Source organism: Tyto alba, unplaced genomic scaffold, assembly GCF_018691265.1.
Source record: "Tyto alba isolate M040663 unplaced genomic scaffold, T.alba_DEE_v4.0 Super-Scaffold_41, whole genome shotgun sequence".
Taxonomy (NCBI): domain Eukaryota; kingdom Metazoa; phylum Chordata; class Aves; order Strigiformes; family Tytonidae; genus Tyto; species Tyto alba.
Genome location: NW_024881317.1, coordinates 17,557,769 through 17,578,695, shown reverse-complemented (window position 1 = coordinate 17,578,695; position 20,927 = coordinate 17,557,769). Strand labels below are relative to the sequence as shown.

Genomic DNA, 20,927 nt, shown 5'->3' with positions numbered 1-20,927 from the left:
CCCGCTCTCAGTGGTTTTGTCATAGAACCGCCTCGTTTATTCGTGTCACACCTGCATCTTTAGGTTGGCCTGCTCGTGTTTGCCCTGAACCGCTAGCAGGCTATTGCAGAGTCATCCACTGATGGCTGCTGCTTCCTCCCCTTGGAGCAGTGTGGTATTGTTCTCAACAAAGCTGTTCATCAGCACTGAAAAACCTGCTCTAAATATAGTAAAGCTGCAGTCACCTTACTTTGCAGTTTTGTCTCTCTGACCTAGATACAAGGGCTATTTTGGAACTACACATTTCCAGCAGATACTGTGAGCAAAATGTCCAATGTTACCTGGCATCTCCGAGCTCCCAGCTAACTAGGCCTAATTCACACACCTACGCAATCAGCAAGCACAGCCCAGTGTTCTCCAACTGTTTTGTTACATCACACAGTTTCCTTAAAGTTTATTTTATAAAGTCAAATTGAGCACTACACCCACAGACCCTGGCGCAGAAGGTGCTGCTGCAGTGGGGGGAGATGAGCTGTTCCTCCTCCATGCTGCAGAATGCGTTAGCGGGGGGCTGCCCTCACCCTGCCTGCTGCTGCTCCGAGTCAGCCACCGCACCCGCAGCCAGAACAGTGACCAACCTCCTAACTTTGTTCTTGCTAATGCTTCTGCTGTTCCTCTGCTATATCCATGTTTTCTTCTTAGGGAAAAAAAAAAAAAATGGAAAACAAAGCCCTGCTATGCAACTTGTGTGTGTCCTCTTGTTGGCACTTTGCAACTGCAAAAAAAGCCTTATGTGGCACAGGGCCCAGGCAACAGAGGCACAAATACAACCTGTACCTGCACTTCTCTCCATATCATAAACGTATCTCACACTTTACAACCTGGGTTGGAAGCACAAAGTGTCATATATTGGGACTTTTAAATACCCATTTTGATCCGCACTCTTAATTATTCAGGTATTATCAGACTTGAAATGGCACGAGCTGTTTACATATTTAGGATGTATCATAGCAACCTGCAATGTCCTATGCCTCTGACACAGAAGGAATGCAGCACCAGGAGACAGCCTACTCGTTGTCCCGAGTCTCTTCTGCACAATGCTTCAGTCAGAACACGTTCTCTCTCTGCAGACGCCCCCTGCCACTGCTTCGCTCGCTCTTTCCCAAGCACAGGCGGTGCCCAGGCCCGCTCCCGCGAAGGCCCGCAGCAGGCCGTGGGGCCCGCCCCAGCGCGATGCAGCTCCCTCCGCCTGGGACAGGCACCGGGCGGCTCTGCCGCCCGCCCCGCGGTGTGGCACACCCGTCGCCGCTGTCGGTGCCTCGCACCAAGACGCGCCGGTGGCGCGGGTCCTACCAACTCAGGCCCGAACCCGGACCCCGACCTGGACCCGGGCCCAGTCCGTCACCGCGCCCAACGGCTGCCGGGTCTGTGGGCAGCGGCCGCTGCCACGGTGACGGCGGAGGGCGGCCGCTCCGCCGCGACGAGGCCCCGCCCACCCGCGGCCGGGCTGGCTGCGAGCGGCGGGGCGGCGAGATGGCGGCTGCGCTGGGCCGCGCGGCGGCCGGTAACGTGGGGGCCGGGCCGGGCCGGGCGGGGCGGGGCGGGGCGGGGCGGGCGGCGGGGCGGCCTCAGGCCTCGGTGCCCGCTCTGGCCGGGAGCCCCAGTCCCGCGGCGGCGGGCAGGCGGGCGGGGGGACAGGGCGGCATCGCGCCGCCGCTCCCCGCCCTGGGGTGCGGGAGCGGGCCCGAGGCTCTGCGTGAGAGCCCTCCAGGCCACAACTAAACAGGATTGCTTCTAGAAATAGCAACAAGGTGTTCAGATCCAGATGACAGAGACGTTAACAACTGACACTGTCTGCCTTAGAATAAACTTAGGCAGCAAACTTGCAAGGAGGAGCTTGTCTTTTTAAGGTGCAACTTGGAGGTCAAATGCAAAATCTTTCCTTGTTCATTATAATTATCTGGACTGTTCACTCTCTTAATAGTAAGCAAAGGCAGGTTAAACTCACTGAACCTAAACTGCACTATTTTACGTGGTAGCCGTAGACTGCAGGAGCAAAGTGAATGAGAGACTCGGTGCTGTCTGAGTCAGTGGTACTGGGAATGAAAACACATTGGTCTAATTGCACTTTGATGGAAGAAACCAGAGCTGCAGCAAAGTGAAACTCAGTTTATAGGAACTATGGAGCTCATCTGATTCCCAAAAGCCACATCCAGCCCAGCACAGAGCAGCATTATGGATGACCTGGCAAAGTTTCCAAGAGGCTAACGCCACCTTCAAATTGCTGGGATTTAAGAATGGCCAGACTATGCCCTTTCTCCATTTGGTTCAGAGAGCTGATACACAGCCTATGTATGCCAAACTCCCTACGGCAACAGCATCCTCTCCATCCTTGGGAGTTTTTCTCAACCTGATGTAGTTGACAATAGAGCAGTACCCAGTGACAAAGTGGTTCTTTCTGCAACTCAGTTGTATAACCCCTCCCCAATAGAGAACATGATTGAATTCTGTTGGATTTGATATAGCCGTGTAAGTCAATGAGCACTGCCCCACATAAAGAGCGACAAGCCTATGAATAAACATTTGAAGGCTGGGGATCTCATTTTATGGGGTACTTCAGACGTTACTTCATAATCTGCTCTTATAGAATGTAAGTCTCAATTGGTACAACTATCCATGTTTAAACTCTGATGTGCATAATACTAGTAATCAACCATTAATAGCATAAAAAACAAACATCAGTTAAAAAATATTCTTCAAATGAAGCTGAGGAATGTCACATACATTCTTCAGTATCACTGAGGCTAGGAAGCCAGCAATCATATATGAGAGCAGGGCCTTATCTAAAGGACAAAATATCTAGAAAAATTCTGATTTGATTCTCAGTGTTTGAAAAAGGAGGTCTTAAAAAAGCAGTAGGGGCAAATGCTGTATCTACCAGAAGCAGCTGCATGTGTGAATTTGATCAGCATATGCAAGTTATTCAAGCAGGACAGATACTTGGGTAGACAGTTTAGTCACTGTTCATTGGCTTCAAAAGAAGCAGAGAAAGTAATTTTTTTAACATTGGAGAAAGTTAATAATTACTTGAATAATTCTGTAAGTCAGTGGAGAAATGCTTTTGTAATTGAAAAATTTTGCCACAACAGTTAATAGGACTAGTTTTGTGATATATGCATAAATGTGTTTCTTTCCTGAAACATGTAAGTGATGGGGTTTCAATCTGAAGTTTGCTGAAAAGCCTTCTTTTTCACTGCAGGGTCATCTTTTGATTATTGGGGTAGAAGAAGATTAGAATTTTAGGTAACTGATCTATATAGTTACTAGTCTATATAATGCAAGAAAAACACAAATCCTTTTTGTTTAACCTCAGTAAATTCGTACTGGTAATTACAGGTTTAAAATGAAAGCTCTATATGCATATGACCAGAGCTAGGATAAATTCACAAGACTTCACAGGATAAAGTAAAAAGAAAACCCCAAACGTGCTGAAGAGTCCTCTGCCCCTACATACTCACTGAAAAAATAGAGAGTTCTACCACACAATCCATTAAGTGAGAGGAGGAAATGGAGAGATGCATAAATAATATTGTCATATGAGTGGGCATTTAAGTATCTTTGACTTTACAAGAATCACAGGAACATACTTCACTTTTTCAATCTATTATCTTTCCAGGAGACACCACAAAGATCAAACATTTCTTAGGCAGAACTCAACAGAAATAGCATTTTCTATTATTTTTGCTGTTGCTTCAGTAATAGCTGAGTAACAGTCTGTGTCTCCACTTACTGTCAATTTAATTTAAAATAGACAATATACAAATTAAAGTAACCATGTAGTCGTTACGCCCTGTGTGAAGTACAGCAAGAATTATAGATGGGAGATGTCAAAAAGAATGGGAAAAATCCTAGCCTTTCTCATTAGTAAAGATTTCTTGAAAAATCTACATTAGTCATATTTATTGAACTGTGGTCTGTTAATATTTGGAAGAAGGAATGAAAGAATAAAAGGCTCTGGGACACATAACAACTGATACAGTAAGTGGTCCTTATCTTTCAAAGGATTTTTCTCTTGGAGAATACTGACCTCTAAGTGGAAGAGTATCTCTTGCTTCAGCAAGAATTTAAATAGGTCTTAAGAAATTGTAGTAAGAAGCAGAGCTACTTAGATAGAATCTTAGGTGGACAGGAAAGACTGTATGGTGGGTATTTGGGGTTTAAAATTTTTTTTTAATATATTATTTACTCTGGTGTTCTGGTCAAACTCTAGTATAGTTAATTATCCATGCTTCTAATTATGCCAATTAGATACTGCATACTTCTTATTTTGTACATTATAAGCATTGCATAGTATTGCTTCCTCAGGCAGTTGCTTTGTTCACCCCTGATACAGCTGTATTTAGATGGCAAGTCTATCTACAAAATAGTTTCATCATATACATTTGAAAAACATGATTTTTTCTTCTGTGTATAAGTTGCTAGGGGATTTCTTTAACATGCAAAAAGTTGAAAAGTACTTGGAAATACTGAGTTGCTCTACTATGCTAGTATGATAGCCTAAAGGTAACAAGTGAAAAAGAATTGTCCAAAACTTCGGGCTGTGATGAAGGAGATGACAGGATGTACTGTGTGAAAGGCTGGCAAGAAATACTCCAGGGCAGTTACTTGCCGAACTGGACAGGTTTCTGGAAATACTTAATATAGGATGGTGATTTATTATTATCAGAAGATTCTGAATGGACTTACTTTTGTGATACAAAGTCTTTGGAAGTATCTACATTGCATGTTGTAATTTTAAGTCTCAAAACCACACAAATGCTGCTTCTTCCATCACAACACAATGCTCAGAAAGGCTTAGATTTAAGGACTGCATCAGTTGTTTTTGTGAAGAAAAAATAACTGATAGCTGTGAAGTCTGGAATTCCTGAGAAACGGTAGTTCTCAGTTTCATACAGTGAAGCTAGCTGATTAATTACAGCTACTACTGACCTTACAGCTAATACTAACCTTACAGAGTACAAAAAGTATGAAAAAATACAAGCCAGGATATGCTCTGTGTATTACAAAGCATCCAGACCCTTAGTGTATCCTTGGCACAATCTCTTAACAAAATAGCACATTTGTGAATTGAAAGCTAAGAATACCTCAAAAACTTCCAAAATGTGGAGATGCCTCTAGCTTGGCTTTAGGGCATTGGGAACTCTGACATGGCTTAAAGCAAACTGGCATGAAATTAAAATGCTGCTTTTATGAATATATCCTTTCATTTAATTCTAATTCTGGTGCTAGAAACAACTGATATGATCACAATTTCTCCTCCATTCCCAACCTGTCCAGATTCTAGTACTCTGACAGACTCATTTTAAATGTAATTCACTTCTAAGTATCCCCATTTTATATCTCTTTTGTGATTTTTTTAAAAAACAAGCAACCCTAGAACTATTTGTGAGCAACAGCAATTCAATGCAGATAGTGCAAAGTTTAGTACTGCTTTGTCAGAGCAGTCAGTGAAGAGTCCTGTAGGTATCGAAGCAGTTTTTCATGACACTCTGTTTCTCTATGACTTCTCCATTGTTCGTCTACATGTTAGCCCTTGCCTTTGTGTCATATGGTCATCCAGTATTTTTTTCATAATTACCTTTTCACTTATGATGAGCCAAATCATATTCTTTTTCTTCTGTAAACCACACTGGAGTCAGTGGCACTAGTTACATTAAAAAAAACTGTTACGATTTGACCCTTTAAAGATAATCTTCTAAATTATTATTGGTCAGTTGAACATGATACTGTTCACAGTACTTAGAACTGAAATAGTTCCAAGTGTCTTGAAAGAGATCAGTGAAACAATGTAGAAGACCTGTATGGCATGTGAAAAGTAAGAAGAGCAAATGACTTAATCATTGCAGAAAGAGAAAATAAGAAATCAAACTCCAGAGATTTTAGGATTCCTTAAGCCTCAGATGCAACATGACATTTCTTTCCTTGCTGGAGTTAGTTCTGACAGCTGAGAGCTCAAGTCTTTTATCTTTTGGATCTTGCAGTATCAGTTCTGTCAAAGGTTTTATTTGAGTTTTCTTGTTTGTTTGTTATAATTTCTAGATGTATAGGCATATCTCAATTTCTCTATTTTGTGAGAAGCTCTGAAAAATTCAGAAGCCACTTCTAAGTACATTATACAGTTGCCCATTACATTTGGCCATGTATTCCTCATTTTAACAGGCCTATGTATGGTTTTACAACAAATTTGTGGGGTTTGTTTGTTTGTTTGTTTGTTTTTAATACTTCTGATTAATTACATAGTCTCTGAAAAAAATTTTCATTGAGCTATTAGTACTGCAGAATAATTCTTTTATTGGTCTCAGTCTACCTTTAGTTTTGCACACTGGTGAGCTTATGACATAGGAATTATATAGGTTTCATTAAAAGGGGAAAGAGCAGATATTGATACTTTCTGAGAAGCATTGTATCGGTGCTATTCACTTTTTTTCAGGGCTTCTTACCAGATTGCAGACTTCAGCTCTCACAATACGAACTCTATCATCATCGAATTCCTTTTCTCAAAACATTCCAAGCTGTTTGTGGAAACTGGGCCGACTTAATCACGTAGCAATTGCAGTACCTGATTTGGAGAAAGCTCAGTCCCTGTATAAGGATGTGTTGGGAGCACAGGTGAGCGAGACTGTTGCTCTTCCCGAACATGGTGTCTACACCGTTTTTGTGGAACTGGGAAATACCAAACTGGAACTTCTACATCCTTTAGGAGAGAAAAGTCCCATTGCAAGCTTTCTGCAAAAAAACAAGACCGGTGGAATGCATCATATCTGCATTGAGGTATTTTAACACAATATATCATACAATAAGATGCATAAAAGTACGCATAATTTTTTCATAGGTTTGACCTATTTCAAGAACAAATATATAAAGCTGTCGTATTTGTAAGAATTTATATTGCATAAGAAGAAGTCTTAAATGTGCCTTTTTTTGTGTTTTGGAAATCACAGTTCAATTTCATGAGCTATGTGATAATTTTTTTCCTCTTTTATGCTATAAAGATTAAATTGGGGATGGGAAGGTTAAGTGTCTGGTGTGGAAGGTGGACAAGCCCAAGGGCTTATGAAGAGTGTTTGACAGGTGTCAGCTTCCTGACAGAAAGGACATACAGTGGAAAAAGATGGAGTTGTAAATTTAAGCTAAGGCATAAGTTTAGATTTTCAGAAGTTTCTTCCTGTCTGGTATTTAGTTACTAATTGTATACAGAAGTCAAATAAGATTGTCAGTTGTACTTACCAAACAGCAGTAAAGTCTCCAGAGTTTCTTCTGTCCTGTTTTTCCTTGTCCAGCAGAGAGATTGGGCTGGAAATACACAAGATGTAAAGGTGCTGGGTAAAGTAGTTTATTTAATGCACTCATATTTTAGTCTAGGTGTTTGATGCAACATTTCATGCTGCTGCCTATGATATATGTTTTTAATATCTTACAGATCTGAGTCTTGCAAACTTTATTATTTCATGCAAAATGTAATAATAAAAAGTAATGGGATTGCTGATGTGAGTAAAAATTGTTTTCAGAATACATCCGTAAAGACCAGTGTTTGCAGTTGCATACTTCCATTGAGAATTGAGAAATTTTGCACACACACAGGCATTGCAATTTTTCTTACATTAAGTTTGCCTATTTGCAGATGTTCCAAGAATAAGAATATTAATTCCGTTTAAATTGATTCTAAATTGTATTGCTAGGCAGTTTTGCTATAGAAATGTGAAAAGACCTCATCTGAACTTAGGAAATGGGGGGTGTAGAAGAAAGAAATGATTTGCAGTAGGACCAAAAAAAACCTCCAGCCCTCTACAAGACCAGTGGTACTTACTTACGGGTACAAGAGAAAGAAGTTGTATGCATTTCTCAGCAAAAAGAGCTCAAAGCTCTCAAGGGTTTCACATATATGTAACCCCTTTAAAGATGTTTCAAGAAATATTTGCTACCAACTAAAATTGCTCTGTGTAGATTTTGTATGAGAGATTATCTTGTTGCAGATAAACCAAAGATGGCTGTCAAGGGAAGTCACACTGATAATTATGAAAATTTAGAAGAATGGGACATGCTAATTACGTCATGTTGGACAATGTAGAAGTGTTGTGTTAAAAAAGAAAATTTATAACTGTACAGTAGGTCAAGCAAGCCAGGAATCACAATCTAGCAGTTAATTTCCATTAACCGGAAGAGCTAATACTACTTACAGCCAGATTTTCCTAAATGAAGTTTTGTAACTCACTAATAGATTCTCTACACCCACACACCAAAAAAAAAAAAATTAAGAAAAATATTATCCTAAGTCCGTCATGTTTGTCTCCATGTAAAAACAAATGATAGACTAGTTTACAGGCAGAAAAAAGCAGTCCATTGTTGACCTGCTGTTTAAGTGGGACTGAAAACAGATTTGGTCACTACCATAGTTATTCAAAAAGATATTAACCTCCCTCCTCCAATTTTCCATTCTCCTCAGAATGGAAAATACTACAATTTCAAAGATATGTCATCTTCTGAAGTTGAGTAAAAATAGTCTTCAGAAAAACTATAAAAGAACTTCAGTGTCTATGGATTGTTCATTTGAAATTTTAAAAATATTTTGTAAAAATATCTATGAAAAATTTTATTGAAAAAAGCTGAATTGTAAAATTTTTTTCCATACTGGAGGGGAAGCCTGACAAGTTTATCAAAATGCTTTTCATTTGTTCTTTCCGTCTCATTATTCAAAGGAAAATTTTAGACAGATGTTTTGATAGAGAATTTGTTTCAGACAAAATACACGTTTTAAGAAGAAATTGAAATTATTCCTGACCAGCTATAATTGAATTTAATACCTGCAATGAAAAGCATGCTGGACACTCTGTAGCATAAGAGAGAAATCTGAGCCTGATACTCTCCTAACACGGATGCACCCACAGGCTTTCCAGTGTTTACTCACACAGCTTCCTTGGGGATGCAGTAATTCATTCCAGCTGAGCCCAGACAGTGTTTCTCTTCTAGCCACCTCTGCAGGACCAGAGCAGCAGCTGCAGCGGCTTTTCTGCTTGGGGGGAACAACTTGGAGGGGGCTATGGCACACATCATATGTGCTGTTTTATTTTAGATAAAACTTGACAGTCATTTCTGGGTTTTTTTTAGCAGAGTGGTAGTTGTGTGTAGGAAGAACTGTAGTGAGTTCAAAATTTTCATGAACAAAACTGCTGCAAATGAGTAGGCATGTCTGTTCCTCTGAATTAAAGCTAGGTATTTCCTTTTACCCTACAATGACATCATGCATGTTTATTCACCAAGCTATGTCCAGACACCTCATTCATGAAAAATAGTGCTATTATTTTAATTCTAGGTCTTTACTGGTTATCAACTCTTTGATTTGCTAAACTGAGTGCTAATTATATTATTTCTAATAATGAATGTATTTAAGGTTTGGGAAAATTTAAATTTCATCTGATGACATAAGACTTAAGATCACATTATACAGCATAGACACGTTTTTGTCATTTATGTATTTCGGAGGAAACTCTACTGAAATATTCTGTTAAAGGTTATTATTATAATTAAGTTCAATAGGAAACCCAGGTTGTATTCTGGGTATGTTTCCGATAATTCCAAGGTTTTTCTTAGGAAACTTTATGAAGCTTCACCTACTCAGAAGGAGGATATGTAAATCTAAAAGGGACTTCACTTTTACCTTCTGCCCATTACCTTCCGTTTTCACCAGCATCTAATGAGTCAGTATTCTGTCATCAATTAGACAGGGAGGCATTCTTCTTTAGTTCTTGATAGTTTGAAGGATATGATCTTCTTAGTAATAGTAATGCAGAGTGGAGTCCTTATAAAGTAACAACATAAAAAAAAATGGGCTTTGTTTATGAGTGTTTTTTGTTTAATAATTTCTTAAATATAGTACAGTCCATTTAAACAGTATTTTATAAAATCTTCAAATAACAAATGCAAACTTATGTAGGATTTTTATTTTTAAGACTAGATGTTTTAAAACTGTTTTATATTTTGATTTATTTTCAGAATTATATTAGAATTTAGAAATAATATTTTATTAAGGAATTACATTATTGCTCCTAAGTGTAGAATCTGCATAATACAGTGTAATATGTTAATTTATGTGAACTGTATTTTTCTTTTCTAAGGTTGATGACATAAAAGCAGCTATGACAGAACTGAAGAAAAAAAAGATACGAATATTGAGTGAAGAGCCAAAAATAGGTGCACATGGCAAACCTGTGATTTTTCTTCACCCTAAAGATTGCTATGGAGTCCTTGTGGAACTTGAGCAAGCTTGAGCTGTAATATTCATAAATAAAACAATAGATCAGTTGTGAAGTTACTGAGCTGGTGCTGGGAATATTGATGTGGTATTCGGTCTTTACAAGTTCACTGTAGTTCCTGTGCATTAAGTACAGCTTTTGAGTACTGAAATTGTGCTACAGATTTAGGGTAGTTTTCTTTTTTTTGTTGTTGTTGATCTGATTTTCAGGATTAATAAGATGACATTTCCTGAATTCTCTGTGATTCTAAAGACAAATATATGAGCCAAGCTACATATGTAACACAGTAATTTATGTTCTGTTGCCTCATGTTTGCAGCATGATTCTACCTCTGTAACCACAGAAACTGTACAGTTTCTAGGTCAACCCACATTATTTTGTTCTACATTTCAGAGCAGAGACCCACTTCTCAGTGACAACAATATAGCTTAGATATTCCCTTTGGAAATAAAGGAAAAACAAACATTGTATTTTCTGTTTTCACCATTCACCATCTGTGCCTCACACTGATTGATTGGTTCATGCAATAAAAAGATCCTTGTTATTGTATGGGTGTCTGCAATCAGTAAATAAGTTTTCTTGGCAATTACTGCCAAGGAAGTTGCCATGCATGTAAATCATCATCTAGTTCTTTTATGAACTCTGTGGATATTCATGCAATGTGAGAAAAGTACCTGAAAAATATTTTGCCTGAAATATATTTCAGACTGTAAGGTACTTGTCACATTTTAGTTTTTCTTCAGGTATTGAATATTTGTTTTTCAAGCTTTATCCATAGGAAGATATCTAGGAGAGACCTGAACAAAGAGCAATTAATCTTTTAACTTTAAAAATACCGTTTTCCTATGCAAAGGCACTTACAAAATCAGTGGAAGACAGGCTGCATAAGTCTTGGTTATGTACACTGTCTTTAACATTAGAGAGCATGCCAGCATGCCTGTGTTTCTGATAGACTGCAGTCACAGTTTGTTGACTTATTCATGGACAGACTTCACTTTATTAGTGTACCTTAAGCAAGTAGTGTTTGTCCTGATACTTTCTTTTATAGGTTTGTTTTGGCATGTCAGCTGTAGAAATTGAAGACTTGCTGTTTCTCTCTCCAGTCTTCTTAATACTTAAAAGTCATATTTTTTCCTAGCTAATGGCAATGGAATTATTTGTGTTCTGTGTCATGTTTGCTACAACAAAATACAAGTATAATGTTGACCTGAGATTTAAACAGGGCTCTAAACACAGTGATGCTTCCTCATGAATTCTACTTCTGAAAAAAAACCTCTGCAAAGCCATGCATTTTGTTAAAAACAAGATAGTTTTGTACTCAAAATATATGCTCCTTCTGTCATATTTTAAGAAAAATACAGTATTCCGCAGGGTTCTTGCATTTCATCAAATCACTGTTGAGAGGGTAGTTTGTTTAAATTTAGAATTCTAAATTGTTTAAATTTAGAAATCCTAAGGCTCGTGATGGAAAAGCAGGATGATTTGATCTTCCTGAAATATGATTCTGCCATTCTAGGAGACATTCTATTAGCAAAGCTGCTTTTGTCTTTCAGTTCTTTCAAAACCAGGGAGGCATCTTTTCTGCAAAACTATCAAGCCTCACTGGCAACATGTCAAGGTAATTGAACATAAGTCTTTGAACCTAATACCCTTAGTTTGGTGCAACAGAAAACAGGGCAGTCCTCCACAGGTTCATACTGCATTTCTTTGTCCTGTCTGAAGGAGATAGAATTTTGTATATGACATCTATCAATACACTCAGAGTAGTAGCTTGATACAGTACTAGGGAATGGAGACTTTGAGTAAACACCACTTACTCCACTTGCCTCATTGGGTTCCCCATCTTATTAGCAGAAAGAGACTTGTAATGCTTTTAGCTACTAACCAGCAATTTTCCTGACTGACTGCAGTGGGGTTGCCTAGCACTAAGTCAGCTGATGTATTTTGATCATCATAACTAAGTCATGCTCCTATCTCACTCACAGTTTATACATTTCATCTGACTTCTCCTAAAGTGGAAGTCAAAATGTTAACGACAACAACAACAAAAAAAAAAAAAAAAAACCACAAAAAAACAAAAAGAGAGTTTAGGTCTGCAAAATTAGTTACTACCCAAAACTAGGGCATGCTTATTACAAGCTCTTAGCATTTGGTTGGATCAGACCTCCTTACTTGCCTAGGTATGCACTACAAGATACGAGAATTTCCATCTCTGGAGCTGTAGACTTGGAAGGAAGAGCCAACAGACCTGGACAGCTGAAGAATCTGAAGACAGCTAAGACGCACTGAGACAAGTTTCCTGTTCATAAGCCTAACTCCCACAGACTTCAGTGGGAACAGGATCATCCCCCATGCTTGTAACAAACTTCTAGTCCTTCAGCTTGAACAAGACAGCCTTCACAAGTCACTATTTGTTCTGACTTTCTAAGGGGTTTGGGGGGCAGGGTTAGATATATGGGCCTTACCTTTTGTCACTCCCATGATTATAAGAGGGGAATAACATCAAGAAAAACAGGGATGGAAACTGAAGCAAGAGAGAACTGTGATTTGTTTCTTCCAGTGGAGGGACAATTAATAATATACCCCTGTTGCACCAGTATACAACTTCTGGAAAGAACAAGAGTGATTCAAGTAACAGGAGCCTGATTAGCTCAGATGAGAATTAGGCTTTGACAATGGGTACTTATTTCTGTGGGTTTTTTTCAAAAGGTATAGTGAAACATCCTTTTCTGATAATGTCAAGCTTTTCAGAAGATTAAGTGTTAGTATTTTGCCAGTAAGTTTTCTCACACTTGGGTCATTTGTCAAGTGCAAGTTCCCTGATCCATTCTCTCCATGTGCCTTTTTTTCCCTATGAGCTCAAGCGTGTTCCCATTTTATGCCCCCTGAGGCAGACAAAACACATTTTTCTGGACTCCATCAACATTACTCAGGCAGCTAAAGGGCTTATAATTAAATGATGTAAAATATCTTTTTGACTTCCTCTATGCAACCCTTAAGTCTCTCCTAGGTGGGAGGAGAACAAGCTGCAGAATGAATCCCATTCCGTGTGATGAGACAAACCTAGAAGCAAACTCAAAAAGCTGGGAAAAGAGCTGACTACATGCCTCTTAAAAGCTAACTTTACAATGTTGCAAATCTGCAAAAACTCTGATCCCATCATGCTTATACTGCCATTAATAATTCCCTTGAAGTAAAAAAAAAAAAACAAAACCCAAAAACCAAGAAACACCACTGGGTATTTAACTCTGAATTAAATTGCTTTCATTATTACCATATTTATCCGATTCATCACAGGCTTTGTAAGAACGTACTCTATCATCATTCCACAGCTATAGTGCCTTAATACAGTTAATACAGCCTGAAAATTTAGAAAGTTGTGAATGAATTACAAGAGGAACTGAATATGGCATTTGCTTCTGCAGACCACTCCCTGGGTGGATGATACTTCTGTGTTTAATGCTGAGACTAGAGTTTACTTTCCTAAGGCACATGCATAAGCTTTGCTGTCTGTTGTTAAGGACAGTCCTTGGATTTGGACATTATTGCAAAGATAGGTGAGTGGGCAGTGGTGTGTCCAAGGAAATCTCATAGAAAGACCGGGAAACATGGAGATGTTGTTGAGGTACTTACAGTAGGTGCTCTGAATTATTTCCTTGGCACTTCATTTGATTCTCTCCTTAGAAGAAATTCTTCCTGTAGTGATCTGACTTGGGTTTGTTGGATTCAGGAATCCTTAATTAAGAGAAAAAGTTAATTGTTTCAGTAAGTACCCATGCTTTTACCAAAGCAGTTGACATGTTGGCCAAATGACTAGACTGTGAAACAGAAGAAATCCCTAAAATGGCAGCCCTGGTGCTTCCCATAAGGGTACTGAGTAGCACTAGACACAAAAAGGTAACCAACAGTTTAAACTTGGAACATCAGATCATGTAAGATTAATATGGAAATGGAAACTAAGAAGAATGTATAAATTAATTGGCCCAATGCTGACAATTTAAAAATGGAAGACCTCACCTTCATAGGAATGCAAAAATCCATCACCTTTGATAAATATTTTCAAAGCAGTTTGAACATTTTATGAAATGTAAATTTTATCTTATTCTGAAGGAGGCAAGTTTGCCTCCCAGGATGGTATAATCTTTAAATATCTATAAAATGATGTCATCTATCTAGCTTCAAGTTCATTTGCACTGTCTTGCATATTGTTAAATATCATCGTTAACTGCAAAGTTTATAGCATAGATGCACAAATGAGGAAGAGTTCTCAAACATTTTAAAGCAATGATACATTTTGAAGTACTTCATGACTTTCCTAGGTGTAATCTAAAGCGATCTTTTAACTGTTATGCTTTGTTAACATAAAAATAGCAAATAGGTACTAAAATATTCTATAAAATAGATCTTTAATGAAGATTTTTACTTGCTTTTGACATTGCATTTTTTCAGCAATAAAGATAGGTTTGAACCAGGATTAAAAAAAAAAAAAAAAAAGTTCTGTAGTAACTAGTAACTGTGGGTACTCTGAAGGCATATGTGATGATAAACAGTTTGCATTAAATAGGGGGAATATCCTACTTCTGCATAAGTGGCTGGATTGTATGGAAAAGATTATTTCCAGAAGTTGAAGAGTAGTAGAAAGGTACCTTATTGGACTGATATTGTGCACCTTATTTTTACCTTACATTTTGGTATGTAATTTTCTATAATAACCAACTTTATGAGTCACTGTCACCAAAATGAGGGGGGGGCGAGGACAATGTGTGTTAGGCACTTAAGTTAAAAAACATATCCCACTCGCTTTTGGACCCTTGCAATCTTTGAGAGATCAGTTGTAGTAAAATACTTGCAACTGCAATAACTTAAAAAAAAAAAAAAACAATTTACCACACAGCAGCCCTATCGAGCTGAGAATACTGCTTTTGGTATATTGATTGAGAAAGTGAAATCTTCTTTATGTACATGAGGATATTTCATCAAGTTAACAATTTTGAGATATACAAATAAAAACATGATTTGTCAAATGCTTAAACAACCCATCTACAGATTATATATAACTTGCTGTAGTTCTGTGTAAAACATACATGCATCACAGTTTATGCAATGTTTGAGTTCTCATTATCTTCACAAGAGAACCAAAATCAAGCAAGTAATTCGGATATAGAAAAGGACAGATAAAAAAAGTCGCCATAGGAAACCATGATAGAAAATAGCCTCTTAGTAGCAAATGGCTACTCTGTAGTTAGTGAATCTTAACAGAAATCTTAACAACAAAAAATGAGAAGAAAAAAATCCCACAAAATGGTGTTTCCATGAAGGGCCTTGGCATGTACATGGAATTTGACTTGGTGCTAAGCAACTGGTATAGCTACCCCAAGGGCAAACAAAAGCACACCAAGTTGAACACACAGCTATGACAGCAAACACTGATACCTAGCTGACTGGAATGCAACATAATTACACTAGGACGGCTTTTCACTTTTGCTGTCATGAGAACGATTATTTTTTACACTCAAGAATAGCTACAAGTATCAAATTTGCATACTTATGAGCAAGTCCTGTCATAATTGGCCTAGGAGCACTCGATCTCACATACGTTCCTTTATACACAAAGTAAACACCATCACTTAGCTGCAGTAGAGAGATCTGGAAGTTTCTAATAAAAGGCCTGAGGAACCAACTATGTTTATTCACTGTAAAAAATGTTCTTGGAAAAACCCACTTCAGTGAGTTTTTAAATATTACACATCTTCCATTTTTAACCTTTATGGGGTGATCTATTGTTCTGGGTTGAGTGAGTGGTGGAGTTTTTTGGTGGCAGGGGAGGGGGCTATCGGGGCGGCCCCCTGTGAGAAGCTTCTCGAAGATCCCCCAGCTCCAAGCCAGCTCCACTTCTGTTTGGGAAATTAAGCCAGTCAGCTGTGCCTCTGCGATAACATATTTAAGAAGGGACGTGGTGACGTGCAGTCGGACTTGTGAGGAGGAGTTGCTGCAGCTGCGTGAACACCAAGGTCAGTGGAGGAACGGAGGAAGAAAGGAGGGGGGGGGGTGTGCCGGAGCAGAGACCCCCCTGTATCCTGTGGTGAGATGGCAGGGCGGCCCCCCCTGCCACCCATGAAGATCTACGGTGGAGCAGACATTGATTTATGGCCTGTGGCTCCTGCTTGCATGATCAAGGTTCTGTGCCCGAAGAAGGCCGGGGTCTCATGGGAAAAGGTAGCCCTGTTGCTGTAATTCAGTGCTGGGAGGATTGCAGCATGCGGGGGGGTCCCACGCCGGAGCAGCTCGGGAAGGGCTGCAGCCGTGGGAGGGAATCTAGTTGGAGGAAGTTAGTGACCCATGACGGAGCAGTGTGGGGAACGCTGCGGCCCATGGGAGGAACTCATGTTGGAGAATGTTTGTGGAGGACTGTCTCCTGTGAGAGGGGGACCATGATGGAACAGGAGGAACAAGTTCTGGACACTCCCCTCACCGAGGGTAAGAGAAGTGGCAGCGCTGACTGCACCCCCCATTCCCTGCCCCTGCGCCACTGGGGGAGGAGGTAGAGATATCGGGAGCAGAACTGAGCCCGGGAAGAAGGGAGGGGTGGGGGGAAGGTGTTCTCAAGATGTGGCAATGCTTCTCACTGTCCTACTCTGTTATGTGTTGTTAGTGTCTGTAATAAATATATGTTGTTTTTTTCCTTCCCCTAACGAGTCTGCCTCTTGCTTGTGATCATAAAGGGGAATTTTTTCCCATCCCAGTCCTATCTCAAACCCCAAGCCTGGCTCTCTGTCCCTTCTCATTGCCGGAGGGGAAGGGAGAGAGAGCTGCTGCATTGTGGTTGGCTGCCAACCAGGCCTAAACCACGACATCTATGTATTGTCTGCACAAGGGCACAAAAATCATGATTTGAGCTCATAAATCTGTCTGTATGATGGAATGTGACCAAGTCCAGCGCTGTCTCCTGCGGTAGAGTTCAAACTTTTGGTGTTTAATTGGATTTTTGTTGCACTGGAGCACTTCAAGCAATGGGGAAACCTGAGGTCATTAACTAGCAGGATTACACAGCTAGCATCAGGAATGCGCTTTACAGAAAAATAGTATGGAAGTCTCACAGAAAACACCACATGCTATGGCCCACCATCGAAGCAGGGTCCCAAGCTGTACAGACCTCTGGTGTGGGGTTGGCCTCGCCACGCGTCACAGCAGGACCGGAGGCCTGCAGCAAACACTCCGGCCTGCCGCTGCTGCCGAGGGGCTCCTGAGGGGCGGCCGGGCTGTGGAGCTGTCCCATCCCGCAGCCTGGGGGTGCCGCGGCTCTCCTCAGTGCCCAGCTCTGTGCAAGCCCCTCCACGGGCACCTGCGAAGCTGGCGCAGAGCTGGGCCTCCAGCCTTCATTATGCGTGGAAGAAAACATTTGACAGGTTAGTCCACATCGCCAAGCCGCCCACTTTCCGTGCCGTTCTCTGAGAAACTCAGGGGCGCACAGACACGGCATCACCTCACCGGCCCTCTGCGGCAGTTCAGGGAGTTCGGCCATTGCCTCGTCCAACCTCGCCGGCAGCGGGCCGAGCAGGACCCTGCGAGCGGAGAGCGACGCCCGCGCTCCGGGGCACGCAGGCTGGCAGACAGGGCCGGGGGCAACCGAACGGTGGGGGCAGCGGGCCGCGGCGGGCGGGCCGGGAGGATGCTGAGGAGCGGCAGCGGACCCCGGGCCGCCCCGCCGCGCCCCGCCGGCCCGGCCCAGCCCGGCCCGCCTCAGGCGCCGCGGCGGCCGCGCTATGCGCCATGCAGGTTCCCGGGCGGCCGGCGGTATTCTCGCACGCAGCTTCCCGGGCGCACCAGCCGCCTCGGTGTGTGGCGCTGAGGCAGGCACACAAAAGAGCGGCTGCAGTGCCCCCGCGTCCCCGCCGCGGCGCGGGGTGGGGACCGGCCCCGCCGCTGGCAGCAGGGGTAAGGAGCGGGGGCGCGGGGCGGAGGACCGGCGGCCGGTGTCGTCGCGGGGACCGGCGGCGGCTCCGCCGGGGGTGGGGCGGCAGCAGCCCTGAGGGTCCCCTCAGGGGAGCGGGGAGCCCCCGGGGCCGGGCGGGCGCTGAGGGGGGCGCCGCGGCCACACCCGCACCGCACGGGCGCGGACGTTGCTCCCCTCGAAATCGGGGCTGGGGGGCTGACCGCCCCATCCCCATCATCCCCATCCCCCGTCCCCTGGCAACCGAGCTACCCCCGAGGGGACGGGGCGACGGGGCGAAGGAGGGGGAGCCCCTGCGGCATGGCGTCGCCGCCGGTGCGGTCGCGGTCGGCGGCGCGGGGCTCGGGCGCAGGGGCTGCTGCGCGCCCGCGTGTCCCCGCCGGCGCGGAGCCGCGCTTTGCCCGCTGTGGCGGGGAGGCGGCGGAGGAGCCGCGCCGCCACCGTCTCCTGCCAGCCGTTGGGGAGCGGGCAGCGTTCCCCCGGAGCCGGGCTGCCGAGGGGGGGCAGCGGGCGCCTCGCTTTTGCCGGCTGGCCGCCGGCTCCCTCCCGGGACGGCTGCGAGCCCTCCGGCTCAGCCCGCCATCCCGCCCGCCGCACCTCGGCTGTGCCTGAAGCTCTGCTTTCGGTAACGCAGGGACCGACGATGCAACATAGGCATCATGTCGGTGTTTTGTGGGAGGGCGGGAGGCTTAAGTGTCTGTTTGCCTGAACGGAGTCAAAAGAAATGCGAGAGTAGCCCTCATGTAATGCAGCACCTCTAAGAGTTTGTATTTGTTTCTGATTTCATGCCTCCAGTGTAGCAAATGGATGAGAGCTTTTGAGCCACTCTTTTCCCCTTTCCTTCATCATGAGGTCTGGAGGGAAAAAGCCGCTCAATTAAGAATTCTTGGGTTTTGTTAGGATAAACAGCGTGAGACAATATAGCATGGCCCGTTTTCCCCTTTTTGAACAGTTTTTTGAATATGTGGGGGTTTTTGTATTGCCGTAACAAAAGGGATGCGGGTGGGGGAGAGGAAGGGAATGCTGTGTTTAGGGCTGCATCTTGGAAAGGCAAAGACCGGGCTTATATTGCCTCCACTAGCAGTCTGCGCTTTCAGATTTACGTACTTTGCATCCTCAATGTCGTTTTTATGGTTGTTGCATGCTAGTGAGGGCAAACAAGAAAAGAAATTTAAATAAACACAAGAGATCATACAGCGTTCATAGTACACAGATAATGTGCATTGCAGTGCTGTTTAAGAAAAGTCTTAAATTACCATAACCAGTTTGGGTAAAAAATGTAAGTAGTGTTTCTGCTGTATTACCTGGTCAAGGCTGCCCTATAATCTTCCAGAAGGGGCTGGGAAATCCTTTTGCAGGAAATGTATTTCATGTATTATGCCTGTTACTGAAGAATCCCTCATTACTTAACCAGCAGTACTGAAAAACAGAAACAACTGCTATTGCAGTTTTATGCGGTTGTGTGTAAACAATAATATTTTAATGTAAGGTAATTTTAAAAGGGAGGAATTTTAGTGTACTCTTTATTGCCACTTAAGTAAAAATACAGCATATCCTGGTTATCTGTTGAGATTTGTGTTAAAGCTTAAGATTGCAGTTTATCACTGTATAGTCCAGATTCTCCTCTGCATGGGACAGACAAGGATGAAGGAGCCTTTCTTTCCATATGTTGTTCTATGAGTACTAACTGCTAAAGGGGAAGACACTGTCCTTATTCCACTTTGGACTCATGATTTCAGGCTGCAGACTTGTCCTTGTAAACCTTGATTGTCAGGCTTCCTGAACCTAAATTCTCTGATAGTTTAGCCCCTATCTGCACTTGGAAATATCTAAAGCTATTTTTAAAAATGCAGTGTTGCTTCTAATCAGCAGCTGCAGTATTGCTTCCCCTTAATCCTCTGATTGTGAAGGAAAAGTGTTCTTGAAAAGGCCATAGCTGCTCAGCTCTTTTGGTCAAAGTCTTATGATTCTAAGGAAGAATCTCGAAAAGCATTTTTGTGCTTTACTTGGTTAATGCCAGTTCAGGTTGGAGACTGGACATGAATTTAAAAAAGAGCTAGGTCTTTAAGAAGTGACCTTTGCTTAAGGCTGTGAACATGAGAAACCGCTTCAAGCAGCATAATTTTACCATCTTTCCAGCTGTTCTGATAAGAACAATTGCTAAGAAATAATTTGTGAAAATAACATGATTTAAACCTCTTCCAGTTTCTATTCCTGTGCTGCAGATGGAGAAATCTAATCTAGCAAGAAGTGATCTGTTCCAGGCTAACAGCTCAGAGAGAGAAATACGGATGATCCTGGTTTTGTCCAGAACAAAATCTTGGTTGTAGCTTTTCAACACATCAGGATTTAGGTGCTTTTGCAGACTTTTTCTATCCATTTCCCTTGTAATCGCTATTTAAATAAACAAGGAAATGTTTTCATGCTTTAAGTCATTTCAGCGATAGAGGCTGGAGAGCAGCCATGCTAAGAATGCCCAGAGGTCCTAGTGAACAGCAAGCTGCACATGAACCAGCCATGTACCCTGGCAACAAAGATAGCCAGGAGCATCCTGGTCTGTAGGAACAAGAATGCAGCCGGTAGATCAAGGGAAGTAATTATTCCCCTCGTCATTCAGTAGACTGCATCTGCAGTACTGTGTCCAGTTTTGGTCCCTCCTGGTACAAGAAAGATAATTAATGAACTGG

General features: G+C 42.2%; 2 protein-coding genes across 4 annotated transcripts in view; both read left to right on the top strand.

Annotated features, from left to right (window-relative positions):
• The first annotated feature begins 881 nt into the window (after positions 1-881).
• On the top strand, positions 882-10,838 carry MCEE (methylmalonyl-CoA epimerase). The gene is made up of 3 exons (XM_032990502.2): positions 882-1,543; positions 6,470-6,810; positions 10,152-10,838. The coding sequence occupies exons 1-3, from the start codon at positions 1,000-1,002 to the stop codon at positions 10,302-10,304; spliced, it is 1,038 nt and encodes a 345-aa protein (XP_032846393.2). The 5' UTR covers positions 882-999; the 3' UTR covers positions 10,305-10,838.
• A 7,244-nt stretch (positions 10,839-18,082) lies between these two features.
• APBA2 (amyloid beta precursor protein binding family A member 2) overlaps positions 18,083-20,927 on the top strand; it is a 108,081-nt gene continuing 105,236 nt past the window's right edge. For 2 of the 3 annotated variants that reach the window (XM_032990360.2, XM_032990358.2), the window contains exon 1: positions 18,083-18,224. The gene's annotated coding sequence lies outside the window, so the exon portion shown is untranslated. Of the gene's footprint in view, positions 18,225-18,655; positions 18,866-20,927 lie in introns of those variants that run through there. The other variant, XM_032990359.2, reaches the window with a different exon arrangement.